Consider the following 11,622-nt stretch of genomic DNA (forward strand, 5'->3'; position numbering starts at 1 on the left):
GTAACTTTATTTAAATAGGGAACACGTGGAAGAGCTTGGTAGCTTCTATCGTGAGCTTTTTCGGAGCTATGTCACATTTGGGAGAGGCTGCGTATGTGCTCCGTTTGCGTGACAGAGCGCGCGGACAATGACCAGACGGGGATATATTAACTCGACTAAAGTGAGGTAAGAACATATCTTAGTATATAAAAACGGTGGCCTATTCCTTTAAAGGAAGTTACTTGGTTAGTTTATATCAAATACATTATACAAATTTAAAAGAAATAATCTTTCATGGAAAACATTAACATTGTTGTGCTGTTTTCTGGTTTTAGATGACAAATATTTTAGTATAGGTGTCGAAAAAAATATCGTTGCGGTACTGGTTTAGTAAACCAATTATATTACGGTGGTGAAAAAAATTAAATGGTGCCCAGTCCGAAAATTAGTGAATTGATGTACTGGACTTTGGGAAGGGCTGTCCCGACTAAATAGCCACTATCCTACCTAAAAATAAAAATAAAAATAAAAAGCAAACAGTGGTATCACTTGAACTCTACATATAAAACAAATTGCAAAAAAAAAGTGCCCACACAAAAAAAGATACATTTGGGGGGGAGGGGGGGGGGATTTACTGTACTTACTAGAACCTTCTTTCAAAGTTTTTCACTGAGTTGTTGCTCTAGCCTACGTACAATGACTCTTAGTCGCCTAACTAGGGCTATTTAGTTGTGAGCGAAGGCCTCTCCCTGTCAGCAGTTGTCAGCAGTGACAAGGGTATTCATCATAATCAATGTTCCAGTGAGATCATAACTTTGTGTTACTATCTCCAAATATATGAAGATTGAATGAAAATGATTAGAAATATTAAATCTAGTGATGTTTTTTGGTTTAGCTTACCTTGTACCTTTGCAACTGAACTTACCCTCTCTGATTGAGGATTCAGTGCGTGGCAAAAGCTGGCTGGGCTCTATTTGCTGCACACGCATCCCCCTGTGAGATGTGATCTGGGGAAAGTAGTTCCGGTAGGTGGGGTGCTCCAATAAATAGTGTCGCTGCAGATAGTGTGGTGGCGCACTCGTCCTGCAAAGTTCACCGCAAAGGTGAGTTAAGAGGCTGCAACTTTAGGCAGACTTTAGAGACTGGGAAACAACAGTTACCGTTGATTTAATGATAACCTTCAGATATTAACAAATGATAACTTGTTATCATTTGTTAGTATCTTGTTATCACATGTTATTTTGACCCTGTGCATATTTTATAGACTACTATATTTAAGTTGGATTTAATCAAACAATGCAGCTATGTTTTCTGTAGCATTGGGTATGTCTTAACTGCATATCTGTGCCTCAGAAATGCAGCAAGGACACTGATATTTTAGGCTGAGGTCATTTTTAATATTTGTATAATAACAGTATATAAGGAGGAGGCTTTAATTAAAGGCACTATACCTGATTTTTTTCTGATCGGAACACATTTTGGTTTGTCCTCCTTTGCTAACTTTTTTAAATATTGTGCATCTAATTTTAAAGCATTTGTATCAATTTCATGCACTCTCAGGACAGTTTTCTAGCATTTCTTTGACAATGACCCTGAAAAGTGACCTGGCAAGTTGTGAAACGTGCCTATAAACCCGTCCCAGTGAATCAGGATATTACAAATATTAGAAGGGGCCTCAGTGCAGAATGTGCACACCCAGTTGCTGGCTATACATAATCACTATTGTTCATAATACTGTAAAACCTGTGACATAGTCATAGTCTGACCTATAGAGTGTACCCTGTCCCGTCTCCACAGGCCGTTGGTGTACACAGATACAGTCATGCAGAAGTCTAAGGATATGGGATCCTCTATCATCCACACGCAGCAGCTGCATGCTGCGATGGCGGACACCATGATCGAGCATATGTGCCTCCTGGACATCGACTCAGAGCCTGCTGTGTCTCGTAACACTGGCATCGTCTGCACCATCGGTCAGTCACTGCTCCACTCTGGTCCATGACTGTAATGCATTATGCATTTCCTTGTAAACACACTCGACCTTTTAAATGTCACTTTAACCCCAGAGCAGTCTTTGTACATCCACCTGTCTCTGCTCCTGTGCAGGACCTGCCTCCAGAGAAGTTCCTATGGCTAAGGAAATGATCAAGGCTGGGATGAACATTGCAAGAATGAACTTCTCTCACGGCACACATGAAGTGAGGATATTTGCATAGTTTAACACTATTACAAACACCATAGCAGCAAACACTTCATCATACACAGTACATGACTGACACAGCGATGAATTATAACTAGGGACTAGCAGAGAACCTGCTGAGAAGTATTCTTGTGCTCCAGAAGTAATTTAAAGGATTTAGCCTTTGCTGCAGTTGGTCTGACATTACTCATGTGCCCCGCTGTAATGTGATCTGTGGGACTGTAATCGCTCCTCCAGCTCACACCCCTCTGAGTCATAGCCAACAACTTTACACCTTTGACCCCTCACTTTTAAGGTCACCTGACCTCACCATTTTCCTCCATCATATGTAATTTGATATGATGATGTCTAGTGTAGTCTGTCCAGATTGTATTTTTGTGGACACTATTCAACGGCCAAATTACATTTTTTTTAGTCATTATAATTCCCATAAGCTTCAATTTACATATTTTCTCTCATTTAAGACCTTCCAATTGCAAAAGGAATTGAAGAAATGAATTTGACCTCTGTCGCAGCTAAATATAGTTTTGTCAGAGAGTCACAGTAACAGCAGCACGGGTAGACGGCATGCATTTGGACCAGCTGTCAGTGTGCATGTGAAAATATTGTTTGCTCTCAGTCTTTTATGCTTTAATCTGCAGATGTTGCAAAGTTTTTAGGCCGGTAAGAGCTTAGTGAAATGTTATCTTAAATGTGGCCTTAATTGTAATACCATTTGTATAATAGCATGGTTTGGTCTGGCATAGCAGTTATTTATGTACATAGAAACATAACAATGTCCGGTGCTAAAAATATGTTGCAGTTGTTGCCATGTAGCTAGCTTAATCCTATCATGGGATCTAGATGGCCCACCTGTTCACCAACTTCCATTAAAAGTTCCCTATGCAATAAGTTACACTTATTTAGAAATTTTATGAATTGTGTTTCATTTCTTAATCCTACAGTATCATGCCGAGACCATCAAGAACATCCGTGAGGCCACTGAGAGCTATGGACCTGGCTCTGTGGAGTACAGACCAGTGGCTATCGCTCTGGACACAAAAGGACCAGAAATCAGGACTGGACTGATCAAAGGAGTGAGTTGTCAATCTCCATATAATGGTCCACATCTTCTATCATTGCAAATGTAGACATGTGTGAAACAGTTCCTGCAAATAGCTTTTATACAAATTAAAGGACTGTGCTCCGAAGTTGGTTACAGAGCATGTTTACTGAGGTCTAAACTGGTTAGCAGGTTTGCTACATAAAAAGACTCTGGGGAGACAAAATCTTTTTTTTTTTTTTTTTGCTGAGGACACTACCATTACCATTACCTAAATAACTGTAACTCTTCAACCAGAAATTTGATTCAATTGTGATGCATTTTGCAGCCTTAAATGTTGTGTCTTTCTTCTTTGTCCGTTGCAGAGTGGCACTGCTGAGGTTGAGCTGAAGAAGGGTGAGACTATTAAGATCACACTCGATGACCAGTTTATGGAGAAATGTGATGAGAAAACCCTGTGGCTCGACTACAAAAACATGCCCAAAGTCGTGCAGACCGGCAGCCACATTTATGTTGATGATGGTCTCATTTCCCTCAAGGTCAAAGAAATCGGTAAGGAGATATTTTTATATCATTTATAAAGGAGTTACAGTATATAAACCCAATAACCAAATAATTTATTAATTAACATTTGTTCATTTCATTTTAATCATACAGCCAATTATGATTCTCCATAGCATGCAAGCGCAAATAAAAGCCATAGGCAACAAATGGAAATGTAGTCAGAACATCCCGTTGCATGTTCTCCCCGTGTCTGCGTAGATTTCCTCCAGTTACTCTGGTTTCTCCTACCACTAAAAACATGTACAATAGGCCAGAATGAGTGATAGTGTTATTGAGAGTGCGAGTGGGGGACAACGGATGGAAATTAGCTCATGGCTACAATCCAGCATGCCACGTTTACATGCATGAGTGCCATGTGTGTTTATTAACATGCACCAAATAAATAAAAGCATACATTTTTATGTGTTCAGAGTAAAGCTAAAATAGTACACTGCAAACATTCAAACAAATAAATCTGACACTCTTTAAAATTAACTTTAATTTTAACTGCTATTCAGTTTCACTTTCTTTTTTTAATCTGACATAATTGCGAGTACCCCCTGCTAGGTGCTGACCTACCCCCAGGGGTCCCCATGAGTGAACTGAACAGACCCCGTTACTGTCTAGGGCAGACTCCATTGGAAGGCCTAATTTTACCATGCTCTTTGTTTCAAGGCAATGACTTCATCATGTGTGAAATCGAGAATGGCGGCATGCTCGGCAGCAAGAAGGGTGTGAATCTCCCCGGAGCAGCCGTGGACTTGCCCGCTCTGTCTGAGAAGGACATTCAGGACCTGCAGTTTGGCTTGGAGCAGGGTGTTGACATGGTCTTCGCCTCCTTCATCCGCAAGGCCGCCGATGTGGAGTCTGTCAGGAAGGTGCTGGGGGAGAAGGGCAAAGACATCAAGATCATCAGCAAACTGGAAAACCACGAGGGAGTGCGCAGGTGAGTACTTTTCATGAACAGTTGTTGTATGCAAAAAGAGGTCACACACAAGAGGCAATGATTTAATGATTTTGAAAAAGTAGCGTGAAGACTAAACATAACAGAAGAATTCTATATCATTTTGTAATGCTGAAATGAAATTGTTGTTCTGTGATTATTGCTAGATTTGATGAGATCCTGGAGGCCAGTGATGGCATCATGGTTGCCCGTGGAGATCTGGGCATTGAAATCCCAACAGAGAAAGTCTTCCTGGCTCAGAAGATGATGACTGGCAGATGCCTCAGAGTTGGCAAGCCCATCATCTGCGCCACTCAGGTTTGTATTAACTACAACCCGCAGAATTCATACAAATTTGAAGATATTTTTGCAGACTTCAAATAATGCATTGTTCCTCAGATGTTGGAAAGCATGACCAAGAAGCCCCGTCCCACCCGCGCTGAGGCCAATGATGTGGCCAATGCTGTCCTGGATGGGAACGATTGCGTTATGTTGAGTGGCGAGACAGCCAAGGGAGACTACCCCCTGGAGGCAACCCGCACACAGCACATGGTAAGAGCTCCTTGGACTTAGATACATTAGTGTTAAATCATGGGTGCTGCAAAAACAGGTCTGTGTCTTGTATCATTTGAGGTGTGTGTTTCCTTATTGTATGACATCAGGTTTTGTTTGTTTCTCTAGGTCACTAACAAACTGTTTAGTGTTTGTTGTACTTTGTTATTGGTCAACCCCATTGCCCACTTATCCATCTGTTCCTTAATGTAATCTCGTCTCCTAAATTGTGCTTTAATTGTGTGATATAATCAGCATGCGCCTAAAGGAACTGCAGTAACAGAGTGGACATCATGGCTGCCTCTGTTGTGTGGCTTCATGTGTCAGTGTGGGTTCAGGTATAATTACTTTTTTATACCAAAGCTAGCCAATCTTTTATCTATTTTATTGTTGCTGTTGTTGTTGTTGTTGTTTTTTTCACCTTGTATCTTTTTGGCCTCATGCATCTAGATTGCCCGTGAGGCTGAGGCTGCCATGTTCCACAGGCAGATGTTCGAGGAGCTGCGCCGCACCTCTCACCTGACCCGCGACCCCACAGAGTCTGTCGCTATTGGTGCCGTCGAGGCCTCCTTTAAATGCTGCGCCAGTGCCATCATTGTGCTCACCAAGACTGGCAGGTAAAGCATAGCACAATCAGTCCCTTTTCAAACAGGTTACCTCCTACAATGGATGGCCCATGTCAATATAAAGGGATGAAATACGGCCAAAATGTCTGCCAAAATAAGCACAAAACAGTCGTTAGTGGAGGTTTGATCCCAGCTCCAGTGTATTGAGTTGTTTTGTCCTTGAGAAGAGTCCGCCCGCCTTGCCTTCAGTGTCTGTGCGCACTGGTGTACAAATGAGAGTGTGCTTGTGAGTGGATGCGGGACAACGAATGCTAGTGATGGACGGATCAATACCAAAATATCAATATTTCAATACCTGTGCAAGCATCGAATGCACTGTATCAATCCTCATAATACAGTATTAATATTTTGACTTAATTTTATAATAACCAAATAATTCCTTGTTACTATTTTTTTCTTAATGTTGTAATCTGTGCGTTCATGCATGGATTTTTCCCTTCTTGCCCTCTTGATTTTTCGACATTGGTATTTCATTTAAACAAAATACATATCACCATATCACAGGGATAGGTATCACCTATCCCTAATTGGCTCATAACTAGTATACCAGTCTAACTCATGGTTAATGTAGGATGAAATCAGGATAAGGACTCTTGAGTACCATTAGATCAAGTCGGCCTCCCATCGTACCTAAATCCCACGGTGTGAAATACTGCTGTAAAACCTTGTAGTCTCTTTGTCCTCTGCAAAGGTCTGACTCATGTTGGTCTCTGTGGAGCCCGCTGCGAGAAAAGAAATTGATGCATTGTGTTGCATCTCTCTTCTCTCACTCTGAACACCAGCCCACAGCCGCTGTCGTGTGCCAACTTTTGCTGCTCTACCAGTCTGAGCTCCTTCTCTTGACCTTTGCAGAGCTGAACCCTGACATTTTATGAGTTAATTTTAACTACATATCGTTCCTCTGCACTTGGGTATTCAGCCTCACAGGACATAATGTGCAAGTGCTAGGAGGGCCTCTGAATATTGTTTGCATGCTAATACTGTTCACACAGGCTTGCACTCCATTACCAAATGAAAGGACTTCTCCAAACTTAAATGTTTCCTATTGTGAAAGAAATTAATCTAATCCTTAACTGTGTTGTCTTTTTTTCCCAACTTTATACATTATTTCATTTTATTTATAGAGGCATCTACATGAACAAGTGCGCCAGTCCATACTCCGGGCTTGTAGTGTGGAAAAATACTGTAATGCACAGCTGCTACAGAACACTGACCTTTAAAAAAAAGTCCTCTCTTTTGGTATTCAATACATTATTTTTCTCTCTCCAGGTCTGCTCAAATGCTGTCCAGGTACAGGCCCCGCGCTCCGGTCCTCGCAGTGACCCGCTGTGGCCAGACCGCCCGCCAGTGCCACCTGTGGCGCGGCATCTATCCCATAATGTACACCAAAGCCGCCAATGACGTGTGGGCTGAGGACGTGGACCTGCGTGTCAACTTTGCCCTGGAAGTCGGTCAGTATACGAGAACATTCTCCCCCAAAATCATGTCATCATTGTGTGATGCTTGTCTGGATCAAAGTGGATGATGGCGCCCAGATTTTGTTCATAAAGAGCTGCACGTTGAGTTGAGTCTTAATACGGGTGTGAGGTTACTGAGTTCTTATAACATAACATAACATAACCTTTTATTAATATAATTTGATGTTATTTCTATTAGGGTAGATGTTTTTTTTTTACCAAAAACTTGACAAATTATTTTTTATATGTTTTGGTAGTCTTATGATCAATGCTAGAATCAACAAATATGAGGAAATACTGTATATTGATATTAAAGCAGTACTAAGTAACTTGTTTACCTTAATAAATACTTTTCGCAGTCCCTCCCCCTGGTGTCTCTGACCAGAAAATCACAGTTTTCCTACCTACGGGTCGGAGCCACCAATAAATTCCACTGTTACCATGGAGATCCGCCATCTTTGCAGTTGTTAGCATACATTTCCATTGACTAACATTAGCTAAAAACAGTATAAAAAGTGGAGAAAATAGCCATGGAACAACTCCGTTAGCTGCTGAGTTACTGCTGGCAAATACATCGAACACAGTGTGGTGTCCAAGTGTTTTAATGTGAACAATAACTCCAGTATTTTAACTTTTAAAATCTCCATTAGTTTACAATTGCTGGTAATCCCATAATGCTTAGCGATATGACGTCGCATTCCCGAACTCTATTCACACTAATGGAATAATGAAGAAGAAGCTAACAGGCTAACGGGAAAAGCTAGCTAAACAGTGTTTACTGCCAAGTTTGAGTGAAAAAAATTATCTCTCTCATTGTGTAATTGGATGTACAATATCCCTCGCTCCCGTTGTCTTTTCTGTCAGCGTAGTATTTACTCTCACGGACAATTAATGAGTAAAAAACTTAACATGCTATGACACCTGCAGTGGCGCTTATGGCCTCTAGGGGCATGAGTTACTTAGTTCTGCTTTAAACAGGGACAAATACAAAACTTTTTACTTTAACTTTAAACTATTATAATTGGGTCGAAGGTGGGTTCCGAACTTCACATGTAGGCAACCTCATCATATACTGCATCAAAAGCATTTCTGTGTCTTAAAAGCTCCTCATTATCTTTCCTATTATTCCCACAGGCAAGCACCGCAAGTTCTTCAAGTCCGGTGACGTGGCGATCGTTGTGACTGGCTGGCGTCCTGGCTCTGGCTACACCAACACCATGAGAGTTGTGTTGGTGCCCTAGATCCAAACATGGACAAAAACACCACCGTCATTTTACACCTTTCAATCATCCTGTTCCAGTGTTCAAACCGCTCCATCGAAGGACACAAGAGGGTGACAATAAGTTACAAGATGATTCCTTACAATGCTATGTGCAATTCACTGTTCAAATCAGGCTTCAGGCTCACCGCGCTTGTCCCAGGTCTCCCTGTTTTATAATATAAAGAGGTTGGAACAGGAAGCCGGTACAAGTGTGGTTTTGCATTAAGCATGATGTAGTTTCCATCCATTAAAATACTTCTTTCATACCTGTTGGGATTTTCATTTTAGTACCATACCACACGTCACAAAGCTAAACTCTGTGTTCATACTTCAAAATGTTTTCCTTCACAACATTACAACATATTCTCCCATCAATGTCACGAAAGTTGTGTGAGATACTCAGATTACCATACTGCTTCGTTACTTTTTTTTTTTTTTTTACTTTTTTACTTTACTTATTGTATCTTAAAATCAAATCCTACCCTAGTTGCTGAATTATTTAAGTACAATTTAAACAATTGGGCCATCAAAAAAGCGAATGTATTCCGGTTTGTAATCTTCTTGGGTGTAATTTTATGTATTTTTATGCTGGTGTTAAAAAAATATGAGAGGCAAAACGTTCTACTGTTCATCTACAGAGTACAGAAGATAAATGAATAAATAATAATAATTATAAAATGAATAGTAATAATAATAATGAAATGTTTTTATATAGCGCTTTTCTGGACACTCAAAGACGCTTCGCATTGCATTATTCATTCACTCCATACTTGGAAATTAAAGTTTGGTCCACAGAGTAAAGGACAATAACTCAATAGATAAGGGTGCCATAAACTACTTTTATTGCTACAAGCACATCATGTCTTGAAACATGGCTTCACTTTTAGATTTTATACTTTTCTGAATCAAATGCTAAAATTTAGAAAGGTTTTAAACAATAATAAATGAAACCTGCGAAAAATGAAATGTAAAATGTCTAAAGGAAATAGTACTGACTAAACCTCATGGTTTACTGCCATAACTGGGCAGGGAAGGGTATATTCCATAAGCCCCGTGGGCTTCATAAGGAGGGGGAGGTGGAGCAGAGGGGTCGATGACACCTGAGTAGGGAGGGGCAATATTCCCAGTTGGGACCGAGGGAAAAGATTCAAATCCGTAGGTGGGACAAACAGGTGGGACTTCCTCATCAAAGCGCTGTGCAGGAGGAAGTATTATTATAGGGAACTTAACCTCCGGGTCAGTCGCATACTTGACATCCAGATACACCTGTAAAAGCAATATATTTCAACATTAATGTAAATGTTCTGCAGAGGATGAGCACAAGCATAAGACTGGCGGTGCATACCCTGAGCCTGTATTCCAGTTTGATAATGTTGCAGTCAAACATAGATGGGCTTGTGGTGGCAGGAATAATGATGAATTTGGTGACAGTTTGACCAGTAGAGGGTGGGACAGCATCTCCAACCTCTTTCAGTAGATCGTTAGTTTCCAGTTTCATTTTCCCCATTGCAAAAAAACTGCACTTCCTGTATACACAATACTTGGGGCGCACATCCCGCTTTGACTTGTTGTGAATAGACGCCACTACTTTTATTCCTTCACCTGCAGAATAAAGCAGTTTTTGCAATTAGTCAGTCTCTCCTCATTTCACAATCTTACAGAGTGTCACTTTAAGATTCAATGTTTGAGGGTTCTATGTTAGATTTATTTTCAAAACTCTAAACAACATCATATTATTTCCGTAAAGATGGTCAAGGACATTGACGGTGTGACTGTAAAGTTGCTTATGAAATTGCCAAAGGAGTTATGTTGTCTTTATCTATAATAATATAATAATAACCTGAGTACTTTGCACTCATTAAAATGCATACATATCCCAGGTCCCAGGCAATGCAAAGTTATGTTCTGCTAAACTTCCGCTTGGTTCAGAACCTTGGTGTAATCCAGTCTTGTCAATATCCACTTCCATTGCCACATATCCAGAGTTCAAAAGCTTCATTTTCTTTTCCGTCGCACCATGTTGTGGAACCTATAACACAATTACATTTGGTATTTTATCTAACCGACCAGCAGCATTATGAATAAGATTATGTGTTACCCTCAGAGATGATTGAACGGCCGAGTCGCCTTTGGAAACCAGGTTGAACTCAGCCTTAGCTTTACTGTCTATTCTCATCGACCTGCTCAGATGGGCCTCCAGTGTGTACTGTATATTGCCATGTGCGCCTTTAAATGATGTCTCTGCAAAATGATAATTGGCACACAGTATTCTAAAAATCTCATACAATATCATTCTTGTGGGGAACAGGCCTGAATTAGAATTTGTTGATGTAGGTTATAGCTAATATCTGGGCCCATTCAAGTGAAACAAGAACAGGCATTAAGCTTTATCTTCTTTTATGTTAGTAAAATTAACATTCTTTGTTTTCCCTTTTTCGTTACAGTATTAAAAAGTGGAAGCATAATTCAGTCACAAGTGGAGTGTCTTACAAAAACATGTAGGATTCAACATATTGTAGATTTTGTTTGGTTAATTTTTCTTTTTTTAATCATTATATCACCCATAGTTAAACAGGCCCTCCAACCTAAATTACTAGAATTATAATAGTGTAATGTTGTGAAAATATGGGACTATGACAGACTTACTGTGCAGGGATCTGAAAGGCGAAGGGGTAAACGTTGCAGCCCTGGCTCACGTAATTGCTTCCTTGAATCAATAATTCAATCAGTTTATTCTGTGAAGTAATATTAGTTATTGCTCCATATTTTGGTTAGTATTAGTTGTAGTGTTGTTACTTACCCTGGCCTTCCTGTATGAGAAACTGCTTGACACTGAAATACTTCTCTTTGCTGAAGTATGTCTCTGACTGTTTTCCGTGTTCATCCTCAGTCCATCTTACCTCCGCTATACCCTTCATTTTCACACTTAAAGCTTTGACAACTGTGTCCTTTGCGAGTTCCAGTGTCACCTGTCCTGAAATATAGTCCCCACTGCTGAAAACATTGCTTTCATTGATGG

The 11,622-nt window shown here is 40.3% G+C and overlaps 1 protein-coding gene across 1 annotated transcript; it reads left to right on the plus strand.

The window, feature by feature from the left end:
* Positions 1-1,061: 1,061 nt before the first annotated feature.
* Positions 1,062-8,869, plus strand: LOC306971543 (pyruvate kinase PKM-like). Its single transcript, XM_079567859.1, has 11 exons — positions 1,062-1,082; positions 1,777-1,952; positions 2,086-2,177; positions 3,124-3,255; positions 3,587-3,773; positions 4,440-4,710; positions 4,875-5,025; positions 5,107-5,259; positions 5,710-5,876; positions 7,155-7,336; positions 8,477-8,869. The coding sequence occupies exons 2-11, from the start codon at positions 1,802-1,804 to the stop codon at positions 8,581-8,583; spliced, it is 1,593 nt and encodes a 530-aa protein (XP_079423985.1). The 5' UTR covers positions 1,062-1,082; positions 1,777-1,801; the 3' UTR covers positions 8,584-8,869.
* Positions 8,870-11,622: the final 2,753 nt, after the last annotated feature.

The sequence above is a fragment of the Gobius niger genome, assembly GCF_951799975.1.
Source record: "Gobius niger genome assembly, chromosome: 12".
Classification (NCBI taxonomy): Eukaryota; Metazoa; Chordata; class Actinopteri; order Gobiiformes; family Gobiidae; genus Gobius; species Gobius niger.

What these genes read in the sequence shown, in the direction of transcription:
- LOC306971543 (XM_079567859.1), top strand. Translation starts at nt 1,802, where the DNA reads ATGCAGAAGTCTAAGGATATGGGATCCTCTATCATCCACACGCAGCAG. An exon ending in AACCACGAGGGAGTGCGCAG is followed by an intron (nt 4,711 to 4,874) that starts GTGAGTACTTTT and finishes GATTATTGCTAG; the next exon opens with ATTTGATGAGATCCTGGAGG. An exon ending in CAACTTTGCCCTGGAAGTCG is followed by an intron (nt 7,337 to 8,476) that starts GTCAGTATACGA and finishes TTATTCCCACAG; the next exon opens with GCAAGCACCGCAAGTTCTTC.